The 17,158-nt window shown below is 43.6% G+C and overlaps 1 protein-coding gene across 14 annotated transcripts in view; it reads right to left on the bottom strand.

Moving 5' to 3' along the window:
- The window catches only part of ATP9B (ATPase phospholipid transporting 9B (putative)), a 224,623-nt gene extending 216,249 nt beyond the window's left edge, over positions 1-8,374 (bottom strand). For 9 of the 14 annotated variants that reach the window (XR_008615993.1, XR_008615992.1, XR_008615994.1 and 6 more), the window contains exon 1: positions 7,970-8,132. Coding sequence is in view for 10 of the 14 variants with exons in the window: in XM_055080635.1 (XP_054936610.1) it covers positions 7,970-8,085 (116 nt within the window). In the remaining 4 variants the exon portion in view is untranslated. Of the gene's footprint in view, positions 1-7,969; positions 8,134-8,202 lie in introns of those variants that run through there. The other 5 variants (XM_024133916.3, XM_028480660.2, XM_055080638.1 and 2 more) reach the window with 4 other exon arrangements.
- Between the last annotated feature and the right edge of the window lie 8,784 nt (positions 8,375-17,158).

Below are 17,158 nucleotides of genomic sequence, written 5' to 3'. Positions count from 1 at the left end.
CAGAGGGAGGCCCGCGTACCACAAAAAAAAAAAAAAAAAAAAAAAAAAAAAAGCTGTCAATTGCAAACCATCACAGCAAAGGAAAAGTTTCATCTTTACAAATAGTAAAATTTTTTTTATCATCATGATAATTGTAAAATTTTTAAGATTCAGAGAAAATTGTGTGTAGATGCTCAATGAGAAAACACTAAACAAAAAAAAATTGTGTTGCCTCTACCAAGAAACGTACTAATATTTTAGAGATAATCAGACAATAGGCATCTGTTCTCAGCATGAGTCTCTTTTTAAAAGAGACTGATAAAACAGAAGAGTTAACTAAGGTCCACAGCCCCACAGCATAACACCAAAATGTCCAGGATACAAGCAAAAATCACTCATTACACCAAAAACTAAAAAACCTCACCTTGAATGAGAAGAGAGAATCAAGAGATGTTAACATCAAAATGATGCGGATGTTGCAATTATCTGACAAGGGTTTTAAAACATTCATCATAAAAATGTTTCAACGGCCAGTACAAACATGTTGAAGCATATGCAAAAGAAGAGAAAGACTCAGCAAAGAAACAGCTAATATAAATTAGTATCAACTGGAAATTTTGAAACGAGAAAAAAAAATAGCAGAGACTTAAAAACTGAATGGATAGGCTCAGCAGCACAATGAAGGAGACAGAGGAAAAATCAATGAACTTGAAGACAGAACAACAGAAATCACCCAATCTGAACGGAAAACAGACTTAAAACAAATGAACAGAATTCATGACTATATGGGACTAAAAGAAAAGATCTCACAAGGTGTCACTAAAGTATCAGAAGAAGAAAAAAAAGAAGGTCCCAAACATAAGTATTCAAACAAATAAAGGCTGAACACTTCTATTTGACAAAAGATTCAAGAAACTAAGTGAAACAGTATAAACTCAAAGAAATCTATGCTAAGGCCCATAAAAATCAAACTACTGAAAACTAAAGACAAAGTTTGAAAGTAGTGAGAAATGATGATATCTTACCCACAAAGGAAAAATCATTCAAATGACATCAGATTTCTCACCAAGAATCATGCAGGCCAAAAAGAAGTGACATAACATTTTTCAAGTGCTCGGCCCCCAACTGTATATCTGGTGAAAATATCTTTTAGGAATGAAGGGGAAATAAGACATCCTCAGATGAAGTAAAACTAAAAGATTTGTTTCCAGCAGACCTACCCTCAAAGTATAGCTACGGAATTCGTAAAACAGAACAGAAACAATAAAATAAAGAATTTTGGTACATCAGGAAATAAAAGAACAACAGAAATAGCAAAAATATGGGTCAGTATAATAGACCATCCTTCTCCGCTTGAGTTTTCTAAATTATGTCTGAGAGATGAAGCAAAAATTACAACACTGTCTGATGTGCAATTCTAATTGTATGTATGGGAAATATTTAAGTTCTTTTACATATGTAAAATTTACATATAATTTTACAAGACACAAGCATACCTCAGAGTTATTGTGGGTTTGGTTCCAGACCACTGAAATAAAGCAAATATGGCAATAAAGTGAGTCACGTGAATTTTTGGTCTTCTGGTGCCTATAAAAGTTATGTTTACAATGTATTGTAGTCTATTAAGTGTGCAACAGCATTATGTGTAAAAAAAAAAAGTGCCTTAATTCAAAAATACTTTATTACTTAAAAATGCTAACCATCATCTAACAATGCAGGGTTGCCACAAACCTTCAATTTGTAAAAAACACAATAATGCAAAGCACAATAAAACAAGGTATGCCCATAATTACATTACCAATAGGGGAGAATAAAAGGATGTAAGATAAGGATTATACACTTTACTCAAATTGATAAAATATCAATACAAGTATACTGTGATGAGTTATGTATGTAAAATATAATATCTAGAACTGCTAAATAGTATTTATACAAAGAGAAGATCCAACATAAAACACCATAAGTAAATCAAAATGGAATTCTAAAAAGTGTTCAAAGTAACCCACAAGAAAGCAGGAAAAAGAAAACAGAGAAACAAAAAACACAGAAAACAAAAAGTAAAATGGCAGATGTAAGCACTAACTAACCATCACTACAATGAATGTAAATGTTCTAAATACATCAACTCTAAGACACACATCAGCAGAGTGGATAAAAAATATAAACCAACCATATACAGACTAAAAGAAACTCACTTTAAATATAAGTAGGTTGAATTTAAAAGGATGGAAAATTATACGCCAGGCCAACAAAAATCTAAAGAAAGCAGAAGTGGCTATATTAATGTCAGTTAAAGTAAACTTCAGAGCAATAAAATTACTAGAGACAGACAGGGAAATTACATAAGGATAAAAGTATCAGTCCATCAAGAACACAAAGCAATCCCAAACACGAATGCACTGAACAACAGACCTGCAAAATATGTGAAGCAAAAATTGAAAAAACTAAAAGGAGAAATAGACAAGTCCATGATTAGACTCAAGAGACTTCAACTACCCACCCTCAACAACCCATACAACAACTAGACAGTAAACCAGCAAGGAGAGAAGAACTCAACACCATTAACTAACGAGATCTAATCACATTTCAGAACATTTCACCCAACAACAGCACCATACACTTTCTTTTCAAGAGCCCCAGGAATTCTTACCGATGCAGACCATATCCTCAGTCACAAAGTGCACCACATTTAGAATAACTGAAATCACACAAAGTGTGTTCTTTGATCACAAAGAAATCACACTAGATATTAGTTAACAGGAAGATAATAGTAAATTTTCCAAACACACTTCTAAATAATCCATGGGTCAGAGAGGATGTCTCAGAGAAAATCAAAATACCAGAATTTGTTGGACACAGATAAGTCAGTACCAAGCGGGAAATTTACAGCACTAAACATTTACACTAAAAAAGAAGTCTCTAATCAATAATCCAAACTCTCACCTTAAGAAATGAGAGGAAGAGAAAAATAAACCTAATGTAAGCAAAGGAAGGAAAAAATAAAGAGCAGAAATTAATGAAGTTGAAAAAAAGAAAACAATAGAAAAAATAAGTAAAATAAAGATGGATCTTTGAAAAGATCAAACCTCTAGCAGGAATGACTAACAAACAGAAGTGAAGGCACAAACCACCAACACCTGAATGAAACAACATCAAAAGGGAAATACAGGACTACCACAAACAACTCTACACACATAAATACAGCAACTTACCTGAAACAAACCAATTGGTCATGGGGCACAAACTATCAAAACTCACCAAATATGAAATACATCATTTGAATAGCTCAATAACTATTAAAGAAACTGAATTTTAAATTAAAACACCCTAAAAAGAAATCTCCATGTCCAGATGGTTTCACTGGAAAATAGCAAACATTTAAAGAAGTAATACCAACTTTACACAATGTCTTCCAGAAAGTAAAAGAGAAGGGAACATTTCCCTACGCATCTCACGGGGCCAGAAAGTAAAGAGAAGGGAACATTTTCCTACTCATCCCGTGGGGCCAGGTAACAGGGGTAAAATCTGACCATCACTGCCACTCTATTCACGGAATTTAAAGTCTAATGAGAAGAGAAGCAGTTATAGTCAAGTGCAATCTGTGGTATGAGGGGAAACAGAGTCCTACAGGAGCCTGGCAGGAGCATCCCATTTTATGCTGGCTGGGGTTGAGATCAAGGAAGCCTGAAATAGTCATTTCAGATGCTGACAAAGTCAGGAATAACGCCACTGAAATAATGGAAATGTGTAAATGCCAGAAGAAACAGCTAGAAGAGTCCAAAGTAACTGCCTGTGGGATGAGAGGCTGGGATAAGGGAGAATGAAGATGAGGGGTAGAGAGCCACAGTATCTTATCATAAGCCTTTTACCACCAATTAACTTTTTAAACTATACGTAAATGTTACCATGATAAAATACAACCAAAGCCAAACTTCACAAAATAACGTAGAAGCACAACTTCCAGTCACAATCCATTTCTCCCTGCTCCTCTCACCTAAGTACAACTATAAACCTTGGAAATAAAGCAAGAGCCAACCACAGGAGAGCTCTGGAAGGTGGGAAGATGGCAGCAGTGAGAGGAAGAGAGCTGGGCTGATCTGGGATGCAGAACTGGAGGAACACAGTGGCAGGACGTCTTACGTGCCCCCACCGGACAAAAGGAAGGACACAGGCCCAGCATCGCCTAACTCCCAACCTAGCAAGAAAAGGCAGCCCAGGAAGGCCACTACTCCCCTGGCAGAACAAGAGTCCACCACCACCAGCAAGATAAGATTGACAAGTAGCCACAGGAATTGGCATTCTTCCCCACGGGCCTGAGACTCCCCTATCCCACCCAGGGACACAAGGGCATCCAGGTGGCACCAGTTAGGGCCCCTGCCACAACAAGAGATTAGAGGCCTCAGGAAGCCTCCGTGTCCCCATGAGCCTGAGGCACCCCTCTCTCAGCAGGGTGGGGGGCGGCCAGCAGCACCAGCAAGTGCAACCCCACGACTGAAGCAGCCAGCTCAGGAAATGGCTTCTATCCATGGCCTCTCCTCTTCCCCAAGATGCCAGAGCAGCCAGGGGCACCAGCAAAAAGGATTTGGGCACAGAAAGCCTCCTGGCCACAGTGGTGCTGAGTCTCCTCTCCCACCAAGACACACCAGGGAAGTCAGGGGGCACGTATGGAGAGGGTACGTCCACAGCCACTGCCCAGCCAACACTGCCTCACCATCCACATGGGATGACACCACCACCTCTCACCAAAAGGGCCTAGGGAAATCCCTTCTTTTCCTCAGCAGCATAAGTAGAGACAAGTAAGAGCTCCAGTAGCACCACATAAACCAAGCACACCAAAAATCACAACCCTGAGAATTAAACTGTCATTGGAACCATAGCCGACAAAGGTAGGCCAGGACCTATGTGCTAAATCTAAACAGGGTGATCATCTGCTAAAATAAAAGACATAAATAGGGCCCACATTCTCCTAATATAATAGATGAAATATCCAGGAAACAATCAAAAACCATCCATCATACAAAGAACCAAAACACTGACAGTGTGAATTAGAAAAGACAATCAAGTGACACCAAAACTAAGATTAACACAGATGCTGGAATTACGTAACAAGCATTTCAAGCACCAAACATAAATATGCTTCAACAATCAATTTCAAATTCTCTTGAAACAAAGAGAAATTACAAAACTTAAAAATAAAATAGTAGAAACAAAACCTCACTGAATGGGATCTACAGTAGAGTGAAAATGACAGAGGACAGAATTAGGGAACTTGAGAACAAGTAAACAGAATTTACACAGTCTGAACAACACAGAGAAAAGAAACTGGGGGAAAAAAGAGCGTAAAGGAATTATGTAAAACTAACAAAAAATCCAGCATTTGTACCACTGGAGTCCAGAAAGAAGAGGAGAAAGGGGTGGAAATGAAAGAAGACTTGAAGAAATAATGGCTAAAAACTCCCTAAATTTGGGGAAAAAAAATACAACAGATTCAAGAAGCTCAGTGACTACCAAACAAGTTAAACCCAAAGAAATCATACCAACATACATCAAAACGTGAAAGCAGCCAGACATAAATGATGCGTTACCTATGGGGAACACCAATTTGAATGACAGTGGACTTTTAATCAGAAACTATGAAGGCTGGAAGGAAGTGGAACAAGAGTTTCCAAGTACTAAGAAAAGAAGTGTCAACCAGGAATTCTATATCCAATAAAACTATCTTTCAGGAATAAAGGAGAAATAAAGACCTTCTAAGATGAAGTCTCAAGACGGGCTATAGGAAGGTCTTGAAATAGAAAGGAAATGAAAAAAGAGAGAATCCTGAAACATCAGCAAGGAAGAACAAAAAGAGCAAAAATATGGGTACATACAATAACCTATCCTTATCATCTCAAGTTTTATAAGCCATATTTGATGATTTAAACAAAAAGTATAACACCATCTGATACTCAGGACATGATATTTAAATTGCAGGGGGGAGAAGGGAGGTAAAAGAACCAAAATGAGGTTTCCACAAATCAATCCACATGGTAAAATACTGATACCAATACACTATGGTGATAAGTCACATACATATACTGTAATACCCAGAGCAAACACTACAAAAACTATACAAAGACCTACACCAAAAAACACTGTAGCGATATCAAAAGAGCGTTCAAGTAAAAGGAAAGTAAGAAGAGAAACAGAAGAATGAGAATCCAAAGAAACAGAAAACAGATTAATAAAGTGGCACACTTAAACTCTAATGTATCGGGGACTTCCTTGCTTCCTTGGTGGTCCAGTGGTTAAGACTTTGCCTTCCAATGCAGGGGGTATGGGCTTGATCTCTGGTCAGGAGCCAAGATCCTACATGCCTCAGGGCCAAAAAACCAAAACACAAAACAGAAGCAATATTGTAACAAATTCAATAAAGACTTTAAAAATGGTCCACACCAAAAAAAAAAAAAAAAATTAATAAAACACTCTAATGTATCGATAATTACCTGAAATGTAATGGCCTAAATATACCAATCAAAAGACAGAGATTGACGGATTGAAAAATGGAGAAACATGATCCAACAGAAACTCACTTCAAATTAAACAACTTAGATAGGCTGAATGCTAACACCATGCAAACATTTATCCACAAAAAGCAGATGTGGCTACACCAGTCTACTAAAGTAGACTCCAGAGTAAAAAAAAAATTGCCAGAGACAAAAAGAGAAATATTACCTGACAATAAAAGAAGTATCCACCCTGAAGACACAGAGATCCTAAATGTATATTTCCCAAATGACTGAGCCTTAAAATATATAAGGCAAAAACTCACAGATGCGAACTTTGATGGAAACCTACTGTGAAATAGGTGGCACGTTTTCAAATAGTATCTCCTAAAATCAACCACTTAGAAGATTACCTACGCAATTACTCTTCCAGGTAATATCAGGGAAGAAAGGAAACGATACTTCTCCACTTCAAGGCCAAACACTAAAAATGGGCACCTTACTAACTTCTCCTGTAACCCTCAACAATTCTATGAGGAAAAATACTGCCCCCCCCCAACATTTTACAGCAGAGGAAATTAGGGCTTATGGTTACCTAAGATCAAACAGCTAGCTAATACGGAAATGGACCAAGATTCAATTCAGCTCTGTAACATCATAATATGTACTCTTTTGACTACATGTTACAGCCTCTCAAATAGCCCAAACCAAAAACTATTATCAAATTGGAATCCTGAAGCAACTGGATATTGAAACCTGTACTTTTTCACTCTATGTACTAAAGGCTGATTGCTTCTACAATTGCTCAGGAATAAAATTTTAACAACTCTGAAAGGCATTATCTCCCCTTCCTGTAAGTTTCTCTTTCAAATCACTCTATCATTTATAAGTGTAGTATTCTTCCCTTTGGGTAAGAAATAAGTTACGAACTAAAACCAACTAGGGTATGAGACTTCCATTTTAAATCAAAGGTCTGCACTGTTTAATTCTACCTTTTACTAACTGTAACAATTTAACCTTTCTGAATCTCCGTTTCCCATTCTTAAGAGCAAAAATTCTTGTCAACACAAAGTACTTTGTATGTACACGTTCAAGTAAAACGTGCACTTAGTAAACAAACTGAAATGTCTTCACAAGTGATTCCCAACAAGGTTTGTAATTCTAAAACTAACTGGAAGTTGTATCTGCCATCTTCGCGATTTCTCTGGTGACACAGTACGAGTCTCGGAAACTAACAACTGCGTGATCGGTGCCGTGGGACCTGCCGGTGCCAGTGCTACTTGAGGGAGCAGCCCCCAGAACCCGACGCGCTTCCTCCTCTGCGCTCGGCCCGGCGCAGGGGTGCACCAGGGTCGTGGCAGCGCCCGGGCCCCTCCCGGAGCGTGGACGCCCTCCCCGGGTCAGGCGCACCCGCGGGGCTCCGGAGCCGGCCGCCCTGGGCGGACCCCACCGGGCCGGGCGGGGAAGGGCGCCTGGGCGGAAGGGTGGGGCGGCACCGTCGTTACCTGCTGGACCGCTCGGCCCCCGGCCCGGGCCCCGCCGCGCTGAAGTAGGTCGCGCGTTTGCAGTTGGCCGCGGCCGCCGCGCTGCGCACCGGGTACAGAGGGATCTGTTCCGCCATGTTCTGGCCGCCAACTTCCCACCCCTAACCGAACCCCCTCTGTTCGCCGCCTTTCCCCGCCCTCTCCTCTCAGCTCCGACCCCGCTGAGGCTCCGCCCGCGCGCCCTGCCCCTTCACCGTGCGTCGAGGCCTGATGGCGTCACCACGTGTCGGGGCCCGATGACAACACCGTCAGCGATGGTGCGGTGCGGGAGGCGGAGGCACCCGAGGCCCCGCCCTCCGCGCGTCGGGGGCCGGTGACGTCACCTGCGGCGAGGGCGAGAGCGGGAGGCGGTGGCGTTCGGAGACCCGGCTCCCCGCTCGTCGGCCACCGGTGACGTCACCGCGCGGCGAGGGCAAGAGCGGCGGCCGAGGGGTACCGCGCTGGGCCGGGTGCGTGCGCGCATGCGCCGCTGGCCGGACTGTGCTGAACGCGCATGAGCCGCAGTGCTTTCTAGTAAGAAGTGCGGGTGTGCCCCCGCCCGTGGGGACTTCCCTGAGAGCCCGGTGCAGGGCACCGAGGCCTTTGCCGCACACCCCTGGGACCCCAGCGCACCGGAACCCGGCTCACCTCCTTAGCGCAGTGCGCAACCTGGGCGCCGCGCGGGGCCGACCCTCCTTCCCTCCTCCGTCCGGCGGCGCCCCTGCACACCCGGTCCCTGCAGGTCCCCTCTGGTGAATGAAGCTGGTGGCCAGTGCCTGTTGCCACAATAGCGTGTGGGTCTTGAGTGTACGGCTAGATCACCACTCTCAACAACTGACAACCCTGAAGGATATACTTTATTGTCCTGTAGGCTGTTAGCCAGTTTTGTGTAGAACCCAGCAGTCTTACCCTAACATTCCTATGTTAAATCGCCTCTAAATACCTGGGTCCTGCAATACTCTTTGAGCTGATCTCAATATCTGACTCACTGTATCTTCCCTCTTAATAAGTTGAATAAAATTTTTGGCCCATCTTTATTATGTATATCTGCACGAGAGTTGTTTTACCTCTCGAAAATTATACTTTAGCAAAAAGGCAAATTTTCAAATATTGAAAAAGAGCTTCCTTATGTATTTTTAAAAACGATGACTGGGTATCGAATCATGGAATTTAAATGCCATTCGATACATCTGAAAGAGTGATGTCACAGTTCTGTTTTTTAAATGTAAATACTTACTAAATGCCAAAAATGCATCAGTTGTAACTATTTACACTTACAATTAAAACTTTGAACTATCAGTACAAAATGTGTGAAGGAATACATACTTCTACAAAATTCTAGGGAGTCAATGAACAAAAAAGTTCAAAGACTGCTATCGTAATTACAGTTTTTTAAAAAAAAAAACTACCATAAAATATGAATCTTGTAAAAATCCTCCTTTAAATATATCTTTTATAGGCCAATTTTAGCACTTATGATTTCTTCCTGATACTTTCTTTGTTTTGCTCTCATGGAACTCTCCCTCTAGAGAAATGCATTCTTTCTCTCTACAGGTAGGGGATGGAAGATGGGAAGTTAAACAAAAATAATCTTCACTCCCACCCCCTCTAACGTATATCTGGATTCGGAAGATCCCAACGTGGACCAAAACACAAGATTTCCAACATCATGTTTCATTCCTTGAATAGAAATATATTTTAAAGGGGAAATATTAGGTACCCTCCAGATTTACGATGCCTTGATTTCTTATAAAGGAGAAAAATGTAACTCCAACAGAATAAGGTTTTTATTCAATTCACCACACAATGCTCTCACATTAATTATAGCTAGTTCTTAATTTAAAACGAATGTATTTTTGTGCAGTCATTTATTCTAGCTTCTCATATTCTGAAGGAAGAATTTAAGTCAACCACAAAAATGTGTGTGTGAGCATGTGTGCGTGCATGTGTGTGAGTGGGTGCGTGTATACGTGGCATTTATGCGGCACCTGCAACTTCAGCCATACCCTAGAAAACCGATAACTTGAAAAAGAAATCCTGGCTGTTTAGGATCCAGCTGAAGTACATTTAGATCAATGTATTTAGAGGGTCCATAGTTTCCTTTAAACCACTCATTCAATTACTGCTTTGTAATGAACCATAGATGTTTCAACTATTCTATCAAAATGGGAAAAAATGCAATTAATAGCTTCTCATGGAGAGTTTCAAAGGGTTAGCTAAAGAATAAATAAACTGGAAACAAGCTTTACTCTTTGGAGTCTCGTTACAGTTGGTTGGGATTTGGAATCAATAAGGCTGTTCAGTATCAACAGCTCTGTGGCTGACAAGGTCTTTCTACCTTTCATTTTAATGCTTGAGAATCTTTCTAGGCACAATACCATAGTCTCAATAATGATAAGAAGTGGAACAACCCAATCAAAAAAATAGGCAGAAGATCTAAATAGGCATTTCTCCAAAGAAGACATACAGATGGCCAAAAGTCACATCAAAAGAGGCTCAAAATCGCTAATTATTAGAGAAATGCAAATCAAAACTACAATGAGATACCACCTCACAGGGGTCAGAATGGCCGTCATTAAAAAGTCTACAAAAAACAAATGCTGAAGAGGGTGTGGAGAAAAGGAAACCCTCCTACACTGTTGGTGGGAATGTAATTGTTCACCCAATATGGAGAATGGTATGGAGGTTCCTTAAAAAACTAAAAATAGAGCTACTGTATGAGCCTGCAATCACACTCCTGGGCATATATCTGGAGAAAACCATAATTTGGAAAGATATATGCACCCCAATGTTCATTACAGCATTATTTACAATAGCCAAGACATGGAAGCAACCTAAATGTCCATTGACAGATGAATGGATAAAGAAGATGTGGCACATATACACACACACACACACACACACACACACACACACACAAAATAGAATATTACTCAGCCATAAAAAGAAATAAAATAGTGCCATTGGCAGCAACATGGATGGACCTAGACGTTATCATACTAAGTGAAGTAAGCCAGACAAAGACAAACATCATATGATATCGCTTATATTTGGAATCGAAAACAAAGATACAAATGAATTTATTTCCAAAACAGAAAGAGAGTCACAGACATAGAAAACAAACTTATGATCACCAAAGGGGAAAGGGGGGCGGGGGGGAGAGATAAATTAGGAGGTTGGGCTTAACATATACATACTACTATACTGTATATAAAATAGATAACCAACAGGGACCTACTGTAAAGCACAGGGGACTATACTCAATATACATAAAACTGTACCGCTGGGCTGTACACCTGACACTGACATGATATTGTAAATCAACTATACTTCAGTAACAGATAATAATAATAATGACAGAAGTGGAAAGTCTAAAAGTGGCTCTAGAAGAAGTTTATTCTTTCGCTGAAGTTTCATTTTTGTCTCTACCACTTCAGGCAGGTGAAGCTAATCACTTCAAAATTCTTAAAATGAAATTGTTCATATTGAGTATATTTATTGCAAACTGTGGAAGCCCGCAAGACACTGTATAGGACGTTCTCAATAATGATGTAAAATTCTCTTGAAAATTCAGAAGAGAGGGTATAATACCAGGTACCACCATATTATAATTTTATGTTCAGAAAATTCTGTATGGAGAATTCTGTATATAACACTTTATATGCAGAATATATACACAGAATAATGTATATGATGTGTATAAAATATCTTATGTTGGAAAAATAGTGTTTCCATTAAGAGTATCATATAAAATGAAATTACTGTATATTTATACATACACACATATCTGTGGAGGAAGAGATTAAAGTGTATGTACCTTCCAGATTTTTCTTAGACTAATGGGAGAAGAAAAGGCTGGTAGTGGATTTTGTAACTCTACCTTATAGCAGAGGAGCTACAGTAGATGTTGCCAGTTCTTTCCACTTGTGCAAGATTTGGCCTGCCTCTCACCACTGAAGTAAAGGAAACCCAAGCTCTACCTGCCCCTGGCTTCCAGGGTTTCTAACCTCAGCTCAGCCTTTGGGTTTAGGGACAACTGGAGGTGTTCATAAAGGCACGTGTCGGAGGGTGGTGGTGCTAGGTAGGACCCGGCAGTGTTTGCCTTCAACTGATGTATCACACTTAGCACCAACCCTCAAGGAGGCCGTTCCACTTTGTTGCAAATGGCAGGCTTTCCTTCTTTTGGAAGGTTGAGTTAGATTACGTTTTCTTTATCCATTCACCATCGATGGACACTTAGGTGCCCCTGCCCCGGCCCCATCATACCGCACCATTAATAACTCCCAACCCCAAACAGAAAACAAGCAACAAACCAAGACATCAGACACGCAGCGGGGGCGGACTGCGGGCACCTTCGCCTCCCCGCAAGCTCACACCTCCCGCCCCGTCCAGCACAGGATGACTCCCCCCTGACCACCTCCTCCGATTAACAAACGCAGGGACCTGAACGCTCCCAGGGCGGGGGGCGGCGTCCTTACCTTGTCCACGTGACCTTGGGGCATTTGGTGACGTACCCCATCTCCCAGGAGCCCGGGAAAGTGTCCGACAGAAGGGCGCTCCTTCGGGGTATTTGTGCCCTGTGTCGTCAGCGGGCACCTCTCCCGGCCCAGCGTCAAGGGACGAGGTGAGGCCAGCGGCGCGGGGATCTTGTGTCCGCGGGGCTAGGGGTCGGCTGTGGGTGGGGAGCAGGAAGGGGAGGCCTTTGCCTTTGCTGCCCCGGATTGGGCTGCACATCACAAGAGGGCTTAGTTATTTTAATAACAGCAATTCGGGAGATGCAGATTCAGGGTAACCCCGAGAGTGTTTCAAGGAAGAGGAAGAGTCATGGGCTCGCGAAAGACAAAAAGCCACGAGGTTGTTACCAGCTGCCTGGAGAGAATTGTGCCTGATCCTGACTTGACTCAGGAAATATTTGGCCTTAAGGAATCACGAGTTGTTTTAGGGTAGGGGGTCCGATAGGTACACCCCTTTTCCGGCAGGGGTTCTGGATGACTTCAGCAGGGCAACAGGTCAGATCCCCTCGGCTGGGACCTGCACGAGACACCCTCCACGACCTCCTAGTTCCTTTCTAGACACTCTCTGAGCGACACCAACTCTGTTTTGATTTTCCTTTCACCCGGGTCCCTTTTTATTTTAAATCTGGTTGCAGGTGATGTGTATGTCTGCTCATTTAGCCAATGACCTCTCTATGTGATTCTGATAAAACTTTACTCTATAAAACAGTAACTGGCCCCCCCGCCCTGTGGTTCCAGCAAGTCGTAGGGGCGGGAGGGAGACAGAGACTAAGGCACCGTCGTGCGCACCGTGCGCCGCGTGGGAAGCCCCCCGCTGGGTGAGTCCTGCTGGTCTGGTTTCTACTGAGGCCAAAAACACACAACGTGAAACCTACCACCTTATCGGTTTTTACGTGCACAGCGCAGCGGGGTTAGGCCCGCGTGTTGCCCCGTGGGATCCCCGCAACCGCTCACCTTGCGAAGCTAAATCTTCACACCCTTGCAGCCGCCACGCCCTCCCCACGGCCCCCGGCGGGCCGTCAGGTCCCCGACGTTCAGGGTCCCCGTCTGGAAAATAGGCTGAAGGTTCGATGAAGAGATGTACTGCGGACGCCTCCCGGACCGGGCCTGGCCTGGGAAGGGTAAGTGCAGGCGTCCAGATGCTGGAGCCAGCCCCTCGTCCAGCCCCATCTCTCTCCGCTTCACGGCTCACCTCCTGCAGCCGGCCGGGCAGGGGCGCTGTGGCCCGCAGGACCAGGTGACGGGAGCGGCTTGGGGTGCACCATGGCTGACACGCCCCGTCCACGTCCCCAGCGGCCCGCTGGTGTCCCGACGTGGGCCCTTTTCCTAGGACGAGGCCTCCCCGCCTGGCCCTGGGCTGGTGGGTGGCAATGCCCCCCGCAGCGGCCACTACCCCCCCGCCCCTTCATCTCCTGCTTGTCACCAGCCACATCATGGGGGGCTCGGTCACGGCCCCTCCACCGCTGGGCTCTCAACAGACTCTGTGGAGTGAACGGCCCTCCCACTACATTATGAGCTGTTGTACCCAAAACACTGTAGACACCTGACGTCGCCTTCATAACCCAAGGCCGCCTGTGTTTTCTAGCCACGGGCGCGGGAAGGCGAGAGCATCGCCGCCCCTTCTGCGAGACTCCAGCATGTGAGGGCTGCTGTGAAGATCTTGAGGGTGTCTGGAAGCCTGTCTTTCTCACTCCACCCAGCCGACCTCTGCCTCAGCTGCACCTCCGATTCCATAACTGACACCACACGTCTGAGGCCAGTCGCGATTAGCAGTGCGGCATCCGGCGTCTGCAAACTCAGAACTTACCGCGAACCTCCTTCACGAGGGCCTGTTCTCGCATCCTGCACTCGCCGAACACGCAGGAGAAGGGAAGCAGCAACATTGACAATCACTTTATTAGGTATAGTCGGCATCTATGTCTGGAAGGATGGAGCAGTGCTCCCGGGAGCTGTGCACCAAACACTGGTGCTTCCTCAAGACCCGCTCCCTCCACTCTGAGCCCAGCAGGTCCCCTTCTTCCAGGAAGCACAGGTACAATTTGTCACCACACCAATGACACTGTACTTGCTGTTGACATTCTTTGATCAGATAAATTACTTGTACTTACTTATTATGCTGAAGGCAGTTTCCATGAAAATTTCATATTGTGAGCATCTTAGTGTAAGTTGAGACAGAAAGGGTTGGAAGTCTTGACAATGGACAGAAATGTGGGTCCTGATGACAGGTGTCCACGACTGTTTTCTAGAATAAAAGTGGAAGCTTTAGTGCCCAGTCACCTACGTCCCTGTTCAGGGTGCCCTGTGTCCCGCTTGGCCGCCATCCCGTGGGGTGGAACGGCCCCTGTGGACCCAAATGCAGACGCACTTGCTCTGTGCCCTTGCAGGACAGAGCAAGGACCTGGCAGGGCAGGAGCCACTTCTAGGTGTTACTGTGGCAGCGTTTAGAACTTAATCATAAGAAGCTTTATAAAACGTGCTACCAGTATCACAAATCACCTCTGAAAGCCAAATACTCAATGAGAAAAAAAGCACAAAATTAGAAGTAAGACCCAAAAAAGCACTCGTGAGTGCTTTCCTTAAAAAAAAGTTTGAAAAGAAGGACAATTTCCTTCCCTCACAAGAATAGCACACGTTCCTTGTGGAGGCCGAATGATAAAGTGGTCGAGGGCGTGGGCTTGGGGGGACCTCACCCCACCCACTCCCCCCTCCCCCCTCAACTCGGCCCCTGTGTCCTCAGCACGTTGACCTTCCTGAGCCTGGGTTCCTCGTCTGTTTGATAGGAAGTCAGCACCTTCCCCACCAAAGCTTTATGAGAAGTTCACGGGATCATGTATTTTTAGCATTTGGCCTAGTCCTGGTACAAAGTCAGTAATTTTAAGGTGGGGCTCTTATTCTCTTTTTGTATTTGTCAAAAAGCAAAATTGCCCCCCTCACCCAAAAACTATCATTAGAAAACGTAGCAGTGGCCTGATGTGTAGTTATTTAGGATGTTATTTAGAGCAGGGAAATGAAGGAGGTCAAGGCTGAGTCTGCCTTTGCCCAGCCATCCGCGGGTGGGAACCACGGGAAACTGGACTGACGAAGAGGACTGACGAGCGGGTGGTGGGCGTGTGACCTCCTGGATGGGACACCAGGGCAGGATGGTCTCCGTGATCCGCAGGGTGAGAGAGACACTCAGGTACGCATGTCACGGTTTGTCACATCACCACCTGCTGTTGTTTCACTTGCCCACAACAATTTGGATTCAACCGACTTCAAAATGTTTTCTTTAAAGAAAAAAAAAAAAAAAAAAACTTTTTCCAAATTGGACGATTGACAAGTTAGTACACTTTCTAATGCAACTGACTCCAGATGTGGGCTGATTGATTTAGAGACAGAGTAGCTGTATGAGTAGTCATGGAAACACATTACCAAGGAAGTTAACTATTGTTATAATATGATAACTTTCCACGTGGATGATAAATCGATTGTGTGTCAGACTACCTTTGTGCGGAATTTCTGCTCTGAATGTCTACTGTGAGAACAGAGAACATACGGAATAATCAATGGTAATCGTTGCCTTCGTTGATATATTAGAAGAATGCAGTCAGTCTAGAAGAGAGAGATGATAACAAAATACATACAAAATAAAGATTGCTAATTAAAATTAACCTCTTGGGAAAATTGTAAGCTGGTCAGAACATGTGATTTTCTTGATTTTTTTCCCCCAAGATTGGTTAAGATTTCTTGGACTCCATGTGTAAAAGAGACAGACTGTCCTGGAAGTAGACCAATGCAGTAAGTTCCCCGTGGGGCTGCCTTTTAGTAGATGCAGGGTCACCCTGTGGCGGAAAACGGGACCTTCAAGTGTGCGTATGGCGTGTGCGTGCACAGACCTTGAACGACGATACGGGCCAGCCCTCAGCAAATGAGTGATGCTCGACTGTAGAAATCCCAACTGAGGTTCTAACACACTCAGTGGACGAGGTGACGGGGAGCATCGCACAGGAAGCAAGCAACAGGAGCTTCCTCTCTCCTCAGGTCCAGGCGTCTTGACAGCTTTACCGGGTCCTCTTCCATTGCTTGCCCTTTGGAGGAGAGATCTAATTGCAGTATAACAAGTTCTCATTATGGGTAGAGAGCTATTAAAATCACAATAAAAAAATAATCCTGCTTAGACCCCATGCTGTATGATTCCATTTGCATGAAATGTCCAGAATTAGCAAATCTATGGAGACGGCGGGGGTGTCGGTAGGGTGAGGGGCAGAATTGCTAATGTGCATGGGGTTTCTTTTGGAGGTGAAGAAAATCTTCCAAAATTAGATCGTGGCGATGCCTGCATGGCTCTGTGAATATATTAAAACCACTGAACTGTACACTTTAAATGGGTGTATTCTTTGGTATGTAATTTATACCTCAATAAAGATGCAAAGCCAGTCTTCGTCCATCTGACATCTGCAGGGCTCTGATGGCCTTATTTACCCCAGCATCCAGTCAACGAGCTTGGTATCTGGTCCGATTTCTGTGATGGTTTGTTTGTTTACAGCTGAGCAAGTTTATTTGGGACAAAACTAAGTGTTCATATTAATTGTGTCCAAGAACGCACAGATGCATTACCATTCTCCTCTATGGCAGAATGCAGAGATGTTTACTGGCTTTCATTTTTTAAAACTGAAAG

This window comes from Physeter macrocephalus, chromosome 19 (genome assembly GCF_002837175.3).
Source record: "Physeter macrocephalus isolate SW-GA chromosome 19, ASM283717v5, whole genome shotgun sequence".
Taxonomy (NCBI): Eukaryota; Metazoa; Chordata; class Mammalia; order Artiodactyla; family Physeteridae; genus Physeter; species Physeter macrocephalus.
This window is presented reverse-complemented; position numbering and strand designations above follow the sequence as displayed.